Source organism: Penicillium cosmopolitanum (genome assembly GCF_028827165.1).
Source record: "Penicillium cosmopolitanum strain IBT 29677 chromosome Unknown utg000011l:1.0-3548175.0:1.0-3550911.0, whole genome shotgun sequence".
NCBI classification, from domain to species: Eukaryota; Fungi; Ascomycota; class Eurotiomycetes; order Eurotiales; family Aspergillaceae; genus Penicillium; species Penicillium cosmopolitanum.
In genome coordinates this window covers 2,719,523-2,733,833 of record NW_026622681.1, presented here as the reverse complement: position 1 = coordinate 2,733,833, position 14,311 = coordinate 2,719,523, and the positions used below count along the sequence as shown (strand labels likewise).

At 48.4% G+C, this 14,311-nt stretch overlaps 5 protein-coding genes across 5 annotated transcripts; 4 read left to right on the top strand and 1 right to left on the bottom strand.

The window, feature by feature from the left end:
• Positions 1–301: 301 nt before the first annotated feature.
• Positions 302–1,692, top strand: N7509_012521 (heme-dependent oxidative N-demethylase family protein; the record flags this gene model as incomplete). Its single annotated transcript, XM_056637158.1, has 5 exons — positions 302–815; positions 868–942; positions 991–1,181; positions 1,242–1,314; positions 1,370–1,692. 5 exons carry the CDS (start codon positions 302–304, stop codon positions 1,690–1,692), a joined length of 1,176 nt encoding a protein of 391 aa, XP_056483188.1.
• An 898-nt stretch (positions 1,693–2,590) lies between these two features.
• Positions 2,591–4,247, top strand: N7509_012520 (glycoside hydrolase family 15 protein; the record flags this gene model as incomplete). Its single annotated transcript, XM_056637157.1, is given in 4 exon segments — positions 2,591–2,819; positions 2,882–3,396; positions 3,416–3,693; positions 3,761–4,247. The coding sequence occupies 4 exon segments, from the start codon at positions 2,591–2,593 to the stop codon at positions 4,245–4,247; spliced, it is 1,509 nt and encodes a 502-aa protein (XP_056483187.1).
• A 349-nt stretch (positions 4,248–4,596) lies between these two features.
• On the top strand, positions 4,597–6,056 carry N7509_012519 (uncharacterized protein; the record flags this gene model as incomplete). The annotated part of the gene is made up of 2 exons (XM_056637156.1): positions 4,597–5,372; positions 5,429–6,056. 2 exons carry the CDS (start codon positions 4,597–4,599, stop codon positions 6,054–6,056), a joined length of 1,404 nt encoding a protein of 467 aa, XP_056483186.1.
• Positions 6,057–6,523: 467 nt separating this feature from the next.
• N7509_012518 (uncharacterized protein) lies at positions 6,524–8,181 on the bottom strand (the record flags this gene model as incomplete). Its single annotated transcript, XM_056637155.1, has 4 exons — positions 6,524–7,014; positions 7,040–7,678; positions 7,736–7,918; positions 7,983–8,181. The coding sequence occupies 4 exons, from the start codon at positions 8,179–8,181 to the stop codon at positions 6,524–6,526; spliced, it is 1,512 nt and encodes a 503-aa protein (XP_056483185.1).
• Positions 8,182–11,341: 3,160 nt separating this feature from the next.
• N7509_012517 (GMC family oxidoreductase) lies at positions 11,342–13,453 on the top strand (the record flags this gene model as incomplete). Its single annotated transcript, XM_056637154.1, has 4 exons — positions 11,342–11,593; positions 11,661–11,840; positions 11,907–12,915; positions 13,041–13,453. The coding sequence occupies 4 exons, from the start codon at positions 11,342–11,344 to the stop codon at positions 13,451–13,453; spliced, it is 1,854 nt and encodes a 617-aa protein (XP_056483184.1).
• Between the last annotated feature and the right edge of the window lie 858 nt (positions 13,454–14,311).

Sequence of the window (14,311 nt, the reverse complement as noted above, 5' to 3'; positions counted from 1 at the left end):
AGGCTCGGATCCTACAACTGATATGGGTATACCCGAGGCATCTGAGATAACAAAACTGCCGAACTTTTGGGATTTCAGGCCATTAGACTTTCCACCTTCGGTTAGCGGCTTGTCATGGCCAAAATACTTACCTTGAATGGTCTAGGCGTGAGATAAGTATCTGGGGTAGCGAACCTACCGATCTGATATGCAGCCTTCTGCATGACTCGGATCTATAAAACAGTTGCTTTCTCAGCCTGCTTTTCTAATACCACTCCCATTGCTATACATTCCATTTAATCGAAATACGGAACTCTTCGATATGATTTCACCGACAACCATATCATTACCAGCCAGTCCATTTCCACTTTTAGGAATACTCGCTTCCCTACTAGCCTGGCTTTTTGTCAAGACTTTCGCGGTGAAAACCTCCAAGATCGATCTACAACATCAGAAATTAGAAGAGAAGGAAGCATTTGTCACGCCACTTCCAACAGCAAATCTCGATGATCCAATTTCTACCTCGCCAAAGCTGTACAGGCCATTTCGACATGGCCCGAATTTCATCACGATGGGGATCAGGAAGTTGGGCTGGGATAACTGGATCGAAATGGACTCATACTTTCTTCGATATCACGATATGAAGGCCGCGGAGCTGAAGAAGGAGTTCAACGAACATGTCAAATACGTCGACAACGAGGCGACACGAGATGCTTGTTTTGAATTGAACGAAGAGTTGGTGCGGTATTTGACACATCGCTACCCAAAAGTGTATCGACTGGAGGGGGGAAAAGTGCACAATAGCCTGACTAGCGAGAGTTTTGCGTTTCCCGCGGGTATGATCGACATCTGTACCCCGTTCAATTGCACCCACTTATTTCTATTTAGCAACCCCCGATGAAGCTTTGGCCACCTCGGCTTTGCTTGTGCAAGATGACTTAGTGATCATGATGAAAAATGATGGTAAGGACCTACATCTCAAGTGCGGAATATAATGCTGACCTTTGATAGATGGACAGTATCACCTCGACGCTGCAGCAGTTTGCCTTCCTGGATTCTGGCGGTTGAAAGAAAAGTTCCGCATGTCGCTTGATACACTTCACTTTGAGGCCGGCGTCCCTCACTACGAAGCGAAATTGCAAAAGGCCATGAACAAATTTTTCCACAAGTTGACTCCAGACAAACCAGTGGAAAGAAATAATGTAATTAAATATATATCGCTGTTATATTATGGTTACGAACTCACTGACCTTTTCACTTAGTTTTTCATTCAGCTTGACGATGGATTGCATTGGTCTCATCGCATGGGAGACCAGCAGGGCACCAAAGTCGCTTGTTCGTTCTCCTCGATACATTCAAATGTCTCGGTCATCTCTAACAGATCTTCCAGCATGGGCTACAGCCAACAGCAGAGGGCTTGCCGTGGATGAAATCCACTTTCGCAGTGAGCGACAAACATTACGTCGGCTACCTCGTTCAAACGCCATTGTTTTTACGATTCGCACATATTTTGAGCCGGTGACTAAAATTGCCCAAGAACCACATGTCCCTGGCCGTTTGGCGGAGGCAATTCGAAGCTGGGACGACACTGTCTCCTTTTATAAGGGAAAATCACATTGGGACAAGATTTTACTGCCATATCTCGACGAACAAGACAACCTGCAGAAGGAACGGGGGAAAATCAAAAGCGTAGAGGCCAACTTTCCGTATTGATTTTATTTTTTAGAACTGATACTGTGGAATTGGATGTTATGTTTCCATCATCTGTTCTAATTCCGACTTCCAGGGCTGGCTTAGAGCCCTGGAGACATTTTCCATAGGATTAAAATTGAATTACCAGAGATCAAAGATCAACTAGCAAGACACGCGGAACATTGTGACCTTGTTTTCGGGCTTTTATTCTGGTGATGGCGCACCTGGGCAGTGTCCCGAAATTCGGGATTCCCGTCGGATGCGTCAAAGAGAGCTATGTTCCATTCTAAACTTGATTCTTCGGCGAATCATTCGTACAATTGCATCATTTTGTCTATAATTTCTAGCAAGCGTCGGACAAATACTCCCACAGACCGACCGACCTGCCCTCGGGCGGCCATTTATCGGATTTGCGTTACTCGGTCCGGGATCGGGCATGCCGATCATCTACATTTGCGCCCCCGGAATGTGCAGCTAAAACCCCGACAAACAACCCTCATTGGGCGCTGACACCCCAGCCAAAAGTTTAACGAATGTAACACTGCTTTGTTATGAAACACGTTCAAGCAACCAATAGCTTTCTCAAGATGATTCTTCCACGATCTCATCACATGTCTGCAATTTAAATCGGTATACGGTCGACGCCGGAGACCGTGTTGAACTCCTGCAAGATGTGATTTCATTTCCGACTGATCGACTCTGTGCCCTGACGATCTCAACTCGTTGATCCACTGGAAGCTGTGGTTTAAGACATCCTTCTTGGATAAAGTTTCCAGTCTCCATTCCCCGTGGGGCTGATGGAGACGGCGATGATGAAATGGTGTACTACAGGAGGATATAAACTGGGAGAATTTCTCGCGGTTGGGTTGAATAGGACAGAAAGAAAGCCTTCTCTCACTGTGACTCGAGACGATCCAAAATGGTCGGCGCCAATCTCCTGACTCTCGCCCTGCTGGTTCCCGCAGCAGTCTCGTCTGCTATTCATCCCGGGGCACATCGCCGTCAGTCAGGACTTGATGGATTTGTCAAATCCGAGTCTTCAATTTCACTTCAAGGCATTCTGAACAATATCGGTCCCAGTGGCTCTGCTGTTTCCGGGGCATCTGCTGGGGTTGTTGTCGCTTCACCCTCGAAAACCAACCCTAATTGTCAGTGATCTTGTATTTCCAAGGCCACGAAGGAGAAAAGACCCAGCTAACAGCTATTACAGACTTTTATACATGGAGTCGTGATGCCGCCTTGACACTCAAGGTATTGATTGACCAATTCATAGCAGGAGATAGTTCCCTCGAAACGGTCATCCAGCAGTACATTTCCGCCCAAGCCAAACTGCAAGCCGTTTCGAACCCATCGGGAGATCTGTCCAACGGAGCAGGCCTTGGAGAACCCAAGTTTGAGACCAATGTGACAGCCTTCACAGGAGACTGGGGCCGACCACAACGCGACGGACCAGCCCTCCGCGCAACAGCACTCATCGCATACGGAAACCACCTCCTCTCTTCCGGAAAACAATCAGTCGTCAAGTCGAACATCTGGCCCATCGTGCAAAACGACCTCAACTACGTGGCCCAATACTGGAATCAGACTGGATTCGATCTGTGGGAGGAAGTTCAGGGATCATCCTTCTTCACCATCGCCGCACAACACCGTGCTTTGGTTGAGGGAAGTGCATTCGCTAAATCTCTCGGAGAGTCTTGCGATGGTTGTGACTCTCAAGCCCCGCAGGTCCTTTTGCTTCCTCCAGGATTTCTGGAACGGAACGGCTGTTATCTCTAACCTCGCCAATAATGGTCGCTCCGGGTTGGATGTCAACTCCATCCTCAGCTCGATTCAGACCTTCGATCCCAGTGCTACTTGTGATGATAGTACTTTCCAGCCATGCTCTGCTCGGGCGCTCCTCGCTCACAAGGCGGTAGTCGATTCTTTCCGATCCATCTATAAGATCAACAGTGGTAAAGAGGCCGGCAAGGCCGTGGCTATTGGTCGCTATCCTGAAGATACTTACCAAGGAGGCAACCCCTGGTAAGCTTATTAATTCTCCGATTTGATCTACGCTTCTGCAGCTTGCTTACGAGTATATCAATTCTAGGTACCTTGCAACATTAGCCGCCGCCGAACAACTCTACGACGCTCTCTACCAGTGGAAGAAACAGGGATCGCTAGCCATCACACAGACCAGTCTGCCCTTCTTCCAGGATCTGGACTCCACTGCTCGCGTGGGCAACTACTCCAGCTCCTCGTCAACCTATTCCTCCCTCACCGGAGCCGTTCAGACATATGCGGATGGATTTTTCTCTGTTGTTCAGCAATATACTCCCAGCAATGGATCACTGGCAGAGCAATTCACCCGGGATGATGGCACTGCAATCTCTGCGCGCGATCTGACTTGGTCTTATGCGGCATTCTTGACAGCTTCTGACCGTCGTAGTGGAACTGTTCCTGCGAGTTGGGGGGGCATCTGGTGCCAATCAAGTGCCGACGCAGTGCCAGGGCAGCTCGGCCACTGGTTCTTATTCCACTCCAAGTGTGGGATCTTGGTAGTCAGTGCAGTATATGAAACCCTAGATAAACATTAAACTTGAATCAATATATTCCAAGTACTCCGTACTCCGTACACTTTACCCCTCCCTAGGCAGTACACCTCGACTAGGCAGAATGTCTCAGATTGGGGCGATACGAGGACTCCGACTAGGGTCCACTCGGTAGTTGCGAGCCTCATTCGACTGTCCGGAGTAATGACTAGACTGCTCTTAGACTGTTCGGCCCCAATCGCCCTTTTTATTCCAGTGGCGTGCAAAACTGAAACTGAATCGCCTTTTTCTTTTTCGTTTCTCCTTTCTTTTTCTCATCTCTCAATATATCTCAGTATACAAACACACTCTCTCATATTGAATTCCTTGATTGCCCTTGTTTGCCTGGTTAAGAATGGGCCGCTTTAACGACCGCCCCGATCTGCCCGCCTCATCTTCGCATTCTTTACACACTCTCGACCCTGACGAGATCAACGACATCAACGACGACGAGCAACCCCCTCCTTATACCGACGACCCCGATCTTGCCCCGTCACAGAGCACCTCCTTCCAAGCCCCATCCCAGAATGGCCGCTTCAGTCGTCCACTCGTCCTGGTCGACAGCGCCTATGTCCTCCCCGGCGCGACCGAGAGCAAAGCAGAAGACAAGCGCGCTGCAACCACCTCGGCAATCCTCTCGCAAGATGCCGGCGTCCTCTATCGTGCTATTCGACGCCAGATGAAACTGCCCCCGCGACCGATCCTCTCCATCACCGGCAGCCACACCGAGTCGAGCAAAGACAGCAATAACAAGAAGACCACCAACAGCGTGACGGACTTTGAATTTCAACTAGACTTGGCTGAGACAATGCTCACCGGATGGGAGGGAATTTCAGCAGATGGTTATGTAAATTGGTTCAGCGCCTACGTGAATAAGGACGACGACGACATCCTTGCCCATCGGGGTGGTAGACTTCGCTCGAAGGTCTACAAGGCTCCGCAGCCCAAGAAACATGGTGCAATTGCATTGGATGATGAAAGTGATGCTCGTCTTATTGGACCTGACGCCGAGACCGACACGATCGAGGAACTCGACCCCCGCGACCGAGATCATTATATTCTAAAACACATTGATAACGATTTGAAAATGTGGTGTGAACGATACTGTGCTGATCCAGCCCCGGTCAAATCGTACGTTGACAATCTTGCAATTACCGGATCCTTTGCTAATTCCTGTAAACGTATAGATTTTCCCTGCATCGCCATCTTCAAGCCTTCAGCACCAAAACCATCCGCAACGCCCTCGACACCCACATCCGAGACCTAAACTACCAAGGCTCAATCTCCTTCAAGCAACACTCAGCACACGGAACCGTAACAATCTACTCCCCACACTGGATCAACAGATTCCGCCTCAACCGCTACATCTGGTGGACAATCGTCATTCTCCAATTATGGATAATCACCTGGCCAATAATCTGGCTAATGGAAAAACGATACGAAGTCGCCCAAACTCACTGGAATGCCTCCCTGGAAGCAGACGCCACGACCGGCCTGGCAAAATGCTACGCCCAGGGCCGAGATGAGTCCCAGCTAGCGCAGTTCTGGGCCCCTGCTGTCAAACATGCAGCGTGGACTAGACGGAAGGGTGATAATGGTCTCCTTACGAGGATCGATGCGGAACGTTTGCAGGGTATGACTACCGATCAGCTTCTTGGCTTAAGAGATAGTCCTTCTGAGTCCGAGTGTGAGCGGCGGGCTCGTGTTGATCGTGGTGAGGGTGGGTTTGTTGATGGGATTATTGGTTTGGCTCGTGGTGTTTCGGAGATGTCTCAGGATTATCGTCTGCGGATGGGATGGGGTGGGAATCGTTAAGCTATAAATGCAAACTGCAAAACCCTTGGAACTAGGGGAAAATTCCCGCGGCTACACCAACTAGCGGAATTCTCTTGACTTTCTCAAACTGGCGAGCGGACGTCCCATCTCTTTTTGTTTTTGGCTATCTCCTTCTGCTTTCATGTTCATGCCACATTGCCAGCCACTCTTTATTCAATCAATACCCATTATCTTTCTCGCAAATTACTATCTTGAAAGTTCAAGGGCCGGATCCACTGGACTTCCATGCCAGGTGGTGCTCTGCCTCTATAAGACGATGTTGATTATCTATAACGTTGCCTGTGCTTTGTGTTGACTACATTTGCAACGAGAATCTACAATTTGGCATAATTACCGAGGCATACAATGAAATGAAGAGCATAAATCAATGTTCGTAATAGATTAGTATAATTCTAATTATCTGGAAATATCCAAGATGGACTCGTCCATCCATCATCAAGTCCAATTCAAGCCGCATCCGCACCCTCAGACTCATCCTTGCGATCCATCTCCTCCATCAAATCCATCCCCATAGGCAACTTCTTCGCCACCCTAACAGGATCAAAGATTGACTTCGACTGAATAAAAATCTGATCGATCTCCTCAAGTGACCTACCCCGAGTCTCAGGGTAAAACAGGAAAATAACAACAACGCCCACGGCACTAGTAACCGCATAAACAATATTATACTTCCACTTAATACTCGAAAAAGCAATCGGGCTAACCTCCGCAACCATAAAATTGAACAGCCAAGAAGACATCGCTCCCATCGCGGTAACCTGGTGACGAATATCCAGCGGCGCAATCTCAGCACCATACATGAATGGGATAATAAACATGCCAATCGTAAGCGTATAGTCTGCCATGAAATAGAAGAAAACCGCCGCACGACTGGCAGCTGTATTGCCGAGATTGGACGTGAGACCCGCGACGGCGGCTTGTTCAATGACCATCGCGCCTAGGGGAAAACATCATCAGCGGACGACGGCCGAATCGATCGACCACGAAAACGGCAGTCAGACCGCCCAAAGCTAGAGCCATTTGAAGACATGCGGCGAGGATTCTCGCGTCGGTTCCCGAGTAGCCGAGGGTTTCTTCGAAGATGGAGGTCGAGTAGAATGTGATTGCGTTGATACCGCTCAACTGGGTGAACATGGTAACGCTCATGGCGATAAGCAATCTGTGAAGATGGCGATTCTTATTCATGGAGAAAATACTGCCTGACTTTTTGGCGCCGTTGCTGGTACTTCTTTGGATCGCGGCGTGGATGATGGTTACTTCTCTGATGACTTCGGGATCATCTGCGGGGGCTGCGAGAAGTCGAGACATGATATGGGTTGCTTCGTCTAGCTTATCTTGCTTGACCAGCCAGCGTGGAGATTCGGGCAGAAATGGGGTCAGAGATAGAAGGATGATGATGAAGAGTAGTGGTAGAGCAATGGTAAATCTCCAGCTCACTGATCCGGTTGTATGGTACATGCCGAAATTGACCCATGATGCGATGAAAAATCCACTCAAAGCGAAGACGCCTTCGATCAGGACTAGACGACCGCGCTTCTCGGCGCTGGCTGTCTCACTCACGTACATGGGAACAGTGCCGGTGTACATACCAATTCCAACACCTAGGCGCAATTAGATCGAGTATATACAAGAGAAGTTTGAAAAAGCCCCATACTCACCGGTTACCGTTCGTCCGACCAAAATCTGAGCAAGCGAGTATGTAGTCGCTTGAATAATGATCCCGGCAGTAGCAATAGTGCCAGCCAGAATCATTGTCTTACGTCGACCAAGCTTGTCACCAATAAACAGACATGAAAGAGCACCGGCCGCAGATCCAATCTCGAAAATAGCAATCACAAGGCCTGGGAATAAGTCAGTCGATCAATTTCAACGCTTGGATCGCAACCAGTCACTAGTTAGACCAACCTTGAATGGTAGAGTTATGTGACTTCTGTGAGCCCGTGGTATGGGTAGTATCAACTTCAGGAACCGTTTCCAAGAAGCTTGGCAAGGTCATGAAGCCGTTCATCATAGCTTGGTTATAACCTTGAACAAGGAAAGCCACCGCTCCCAAAACGGCAATCATGCGTTGAAGGCTTTCGCCTTGTGCATTGCGAAGGCCCATGACTGAGTCCCTATGCCCCGTGGGGAGATTTAAGCAACAATTATAATTGACTCGTGGCCGAAGTATGCATCAACGTGCCCAACCACGATCCAACAGAGTATAAATCCGGGGATGGTTGATCTGGGGTAGAATGCAGGGTTTTGTCAGTGTGAAAAATTAAAAATCAACAAAAAGTGATACGTGCTAGGTTCACAGATCCGTTCCTGACTCACTGACCTCACTGAGCTTGTTTTTCTGGGGCGTACCCACTTTCGGAGTCAGGGGCGATTCTCCGAGATCTCTTAATTTTTCAGCTTGGTGAACCCGACATCGGAGATCTTCACCTTCTTTGATTGAATTATTGGAGCTAGTGACTGATGATCGGCTGATTGTTAATAATTATGTATCGCGGTTTCTCCTTTGCTTCGGCATGTCTTCATTGTCCAATCAATTAATCCTATTTGTCTGGTTGCCGATCGACCGGGCAAGGGATTATCCCTAGATGCTTGGTTCGTGTTTATCATATTCGGCGTTAAGTTCGATTCATGTAAAGAACGCCCCTGAGACACAAATAATCAATATTATATGTATGCCCAGGTAGATCTAGCTCCTTAGGTTCTCTACTCATAATACTCGGTAGATTATAACCTAAATCTCCTTATGAAAATGAAACTCAGAACAAGCAGAGTCTCGGTCTGACGCTTAACTTGTGATGCGCGGCGAAGAAGTCAAACTTTTAAACAAGCATTACGAATACCCAATTCTCCGGCAATAAATCGAGGCCACAGCATATGCTCTGGGCGAGCCTAAAATAAATTTCTCCAAGACTTTTCGCAATTTGTGACCCCGCAAATCCACTTGCCAACCAGGCGACCCACTTAAGCAAAGGGAGAATTGTACAATGTACATGGCTATCGGGAAATATGTGTATATATTCGTATAGGGACGAACTCTGGCGCCAGGCGTGCCAATTAAAGCAATCTAAGTTGATAGTTATTGGTAATTTATAATCACATGGTGATGACAAGAGGTTGCCCGATCGGTAAAGGTTCCGGGCCGCACTATGGTTACGGACCGCCCCATCTCTCCAAGTCAGATCAACACAAACATTTGAACCTTGCTTCCTACTCTATCCTCCTCACGAGCCACTTCTCAAGCTACCATTTCAATCATGTCAAGCCTCAATGCGCTCCTCAACCGACAGAGACCTGGGCCATGGCAAAAGTTCTGGGCACAGCCTTGCGTCTTCCTGGCCCATAAGCTTTACCGTTGACGGGAGTCTATCTCGGCTATACCCACGAACCCAATTACAATTGTCTGTATCTCCGACACCCATAACGCCCAGATTATCGATCCAGACGGTGATATTTTAATACATGCTGGTGACTTGACACAATCTGGACCGCTTAAGGAGCTTTAAGAAGCACTTCACTGGATCCATACCCTACCTCATCCGACCAGAATTGTTATCGCTGGTAATCATGAGTTATTACTCGATGCTAAGTTGAGTAACCAATCTACCCAAACATCATTAGATCGATTGAATCTAGATTGGGGTAATATAATCTACCTGGAAAATAATGAAGTTATAATCCGCTGCCCAAATGGTCAACAACTCAGGGTTTACGAAAGCCCTTATACTCCATGTCATGAAAATTGGGCCTTTCAATACCCCCAGAGTCAAGATATATGGGCAAACTTAGTCCCAGAAGGAACTGATATTCTAATTACCCACGGACCACCTCTTGCTCATCTTGACCTACAAAAATTAGGATGTCCCCATCTATTCCAAACACTATGGAGGGTTAAGCCAAGGCCACATGTATTTGGACATATACATGAGGGCGCAGGACTTGAGTGGATTTCTTTCAGTCGCCTACAAGCTGCCTATGAGCGTACAATTATCTCTGGAGGGGGCTGGAAAAATCTTCTATACACAGTATGGGAGTTTTTTAAAGGATATCTAGGTTTTCAAGGTGCTGTTGAAGCAAAATGTTTGCTGGTGAATCCATTGATTGTTGGAGGATTATGGGATAATGAGCGGAGAGGGCCCGTTAAAGTTCTTGTCTAATTTTCTAGTGGTGTTCATAGCTTTAATGAGTCGATTATTTTTTGATGCTTGAGGACAAGTATGCTTTACGTACCTTACTAGCATCTGGCTATCGGCAAATACAATATGTGACCTTTATTCACCAATGGGAAACTAGTAGCTACCTAAGATGGAATAGACTGGCCTATCATCTTGGGGTCCTAGGTAGCTACTAGTCTGCAGTTAGTAGGCGAGGACGAGAACAGTAAACAAGGGATTTCAGACTTTTGCAGCGCCACTGTATAGAGACGAATACTATCTTGGTATTGGAGGAGATCCATCATGTTAGCCCCCGTTCGGAAGATCAACCTAGATAAGCCTATCAGGAATGAGAGCTGTAATGCTGTCACCCCCCCGTGGGCTGCATATCTTGAGGCGCTAATGAGACTTGGTCTTGGTGCTACCAAGGTATGTGCTATCTATAAATTCGATTAAATTTGATTGCCATGTACATATACTGCCGCAGAGTTACGAGTCATGCGCCCATCCGTGAGGACAAGTCAATCGAGAACCCATGGAAGAGACAACCGTGTATATCCACCACGAGCAAACGATTTAACCGAGTCTGTTGCGGTAGCACAACATAGCGGAATTATTACTTGCAGCCTGCATGCTACTAAGCCCCACTGTGAGACTCGCAGTTGAAAACAGAGCCTAGTACTACTCCGAACTTATCGAACAGCCAAGCCTCATCAGTGCAAGCCCCGCATACGACCACGTAAACGCTAGACTTACAATCAGGCCCCCAATCTGACTGTGCTACGCAGATTATCGCCGTTTTAGCTTCTTTTCCAGTAGAAAGAGGCTGGACGCCGAGGCCCGCGGTGCGGGGAAAGGTCAAGCAGTGGCAAAAGTAACAGCTCAGACAAAATGGAACTAACCTCACAGCAAGCTACTGCACGCCTTAGTTCCCTTCGGTATATTTCACCCGTTCTCAAATTTCATTCTAAGCCACAGCGGCTATAACGAAGGTAGAAAAAGAATGTGATTTCCCCCGCAGCGTCGCCGCTGCATACTGAGATTGTCTTCTCTCTTTTTCTTTCTCGCAACCACGCTCTACTACCCCGCATTGCTGGGATCTTGAACTTCATCATGGCTGACAATAGTGCGCCGACGACCTCTATTGAGGAATTTGTTCAGACGAAGTTCGACTATATTATCTGTGGTGGTGGAACTGCTGGTCTCGCTGTTGCGGCGCGACTAAGTGAGAATCCCGATGTCACAGTTGGCGTAATTGAGGCAGGAAAGTATCGCATCGGCGATCCCCTGGTTGATTGTCCGGCTGCTTTCCTTGGAATGTTTGAGGACCCAGAGTACGATTGGTGTTTGTACTCGGAGCCGCAGGTCAGTAGATTCGGATTCGCAAATCCTTTCCCGTTTGGTCAGCTTTCAACTCATCTCTCGAGAGCAGGAAGGTAACAAGGGTCGACGCCATCATATCCCACGAGGAAAGCTCCTTGGAGGCTCCTCCGGCATCAATTATATGATGTACGTACGTGGCTCGACACAAGATTACAATGACTGGGCTGAGCTCGCCGAAGATGAGGGCTGGTCGGCGGAGATCATGCAGAGATACATGCGCAAGCACCAGGTTTGTTTCTGATACTGAGCAACAATCCCCCAAGCATAAAGAAACTCGTCTAAACCCTATTTATAGACCCTTGAGCCCATTGACCCCTCAATCAAAGACACATCCACGATGCCTTTTGTCGGCGAATTCCACGGCACTAGCGGGCCCGTTCGAACAAGTTTCAACGACAGTCTCATCCCAGTGGAAACCGACATCATCAAAGCCTGCGACGAGGTAACCGGCTACAGCAAAAAGCCCCTCGACCCCTGGAGCGGCGATCACATCGGATTCTACAACACGCTCGGCTTGATTGCACGCACTGGCCCAAATAAGGGCAAACGCAGCTACGCAGCACGAGGATACTACGAAAACAACCGAGCCACCCGTCCCAACCTAAAAGTCCTCTGCTCAGCACTCGTAAACAAGGTCGTTCTCGAAGGCAACAAAGCAGTCGGTGTCAACTTCACCCACAACGACCAAGAACACACCATCACCACGAACCGCGAAATCATCGTCTCCGGTGGCACTCTCAAATCACCACAAATCCTCGAACTCTCAGGAATCGGCGATCCAGACGTCCTCAAAGCGGCAGGCGTCGAGTGCAAGGTCGCTAACCCGGCCATCGGAAATAACCTCCAAGACCACCCGATCACATTCGCGGGATACGAAACCCAGCCCGACATCATGACGCTGGACTCGCTGTACCAGAATCCCGAACTGATGGCCGCCGCGCAGAAGCAGTATGCGGAAACTCAGAGCGGAGTCCTCAGTTGTGCTTCGACTATGCAGGGCTTTTTCTCGGCGAAGAGTATCTTGTCCGAGGCTGAGCTTGAAGAAGTGGTGCAGAGTATTCGCGACGTGAAGCCTACCAGTGCGTTTCATCAGAAACAATTGGAGCAGGTCATCGCTCATCTCCAGAGTGATATTTCTGCGAATTTGCAAATGGTTCTCGTTCCTGTTACGGCGCAAATTGACGGAATCGAGCACCAACGTAACCTTTTCCCGCCTGCTAATCCGAATAGACCAGCTGGGGTGACTTTCGCGCTTTGTCTTCAATATCCCGTAGCGCGTGGCTATGTGCATATTGAAAGTGCCGGTATGTTCTTTTCTCTTGCTCTTTTTCTTGTTCCTTTTCTTGTTCTTTTGTTACTTGTTTTGTTTTGGATATTTCTTCTCTCACCTACGCATCCCAATCCAATCCCGCTAACTCACCCACCCCAGATCCAACCAAACCCCCCAAAATCAACCCCAACTACGGCGGCCACGAAGCCGACATCACCATCCTAGGCGCCGCCTTCCGCTGGGTCAACAAAGTCCGCCAATCATCGCACGTAGCAAACTCGCTCGCAGCACGTACATTCCCCGCACCGGATGTCGACCTGACCGATCTATCGCAGTGCAAGGAACAAGTACACGAAGCGGTCCTGGGCGAGTATCATGTCTGCGGTTCTGTTGCGCTGGGTGATGCGCTGGACTCGCGATTGCGGGTGAAGGGGGTGGAAGGGTTGAGGGTTGCGGATGCGTCGGTGTTTCCGAATAATGTTAGTGGAAATATTGTTAGTTCTGTTTATAGTATTGCGGAGAAGTGTGCGGATTTGATTAAGGAGGATTGGGACTTTGCGCCGTTGAAGTAGGCTGTGGCGTAATTGGGAGTGTAGTGCATGATTTGCGCGGGTGTATGTGGTTATGAGTGTTTCTTAGTATGAAATTGTATACTTGTGGATACAAGTTAGTTTATTCTATAGTTCAAGTTATTGGTTGATTGAATGCCCGGTATGCCCTATTCCTTTTTTATATAATAGTAAGACTATGGACTACTAATGATAATATCACATACCCCATCGCCCAAGGTCCTTAGGTGAGTTTCCCGCGGCAATTGAAAATACCAATCGCAAGTTTCACATGGTGGTGACCAGGTGGATTAGTGGGCTAGGATGATAAGTAGGTGGATTCCGGGGCTCTCCACAGCGGTTTGAGACTGACATCGGCAGTTGGGGGTTATCCCGGGTTATACTAGTATAGGGTTGGCTGAATATAAGAAAAGCATACTAATCGGTCACGGTGGTATAGGTAATCAACCCCAAGGCATTGGCAATCTACGGAATAAATTCCAACTTGTCTCAGAAATCCTTCGCTAGCAAGCTTATTCAGCCAAGTCAACTGCCTAACTTGAACACAAAGGAAATCCAGCCGAGCCCACATGGATGGGGCCGACTAATTTAATCGGGGCCCAGCGGGTCTACAGTTCGGGGGTGAGTCAGGTCGGTTCCGGTGAGGGTCTGGCCATTCTCCCCAGTTTGGCCCAGCTTGGCCCAGCATGGACAATAAGCAATGCCAAGTTAATGCAGGGAAGGAGGTCCAAGAGTAACTTTAAAAAAGTATGGCACGATGGTGATTCCAATGGTTACGAGGATTTAGGTCAATGGGGTTAGGATAGGGCCAGAATAGGGCTAGGAGATCGCATGCGAGAGCGAGTCGGGTGCATGGTTGAA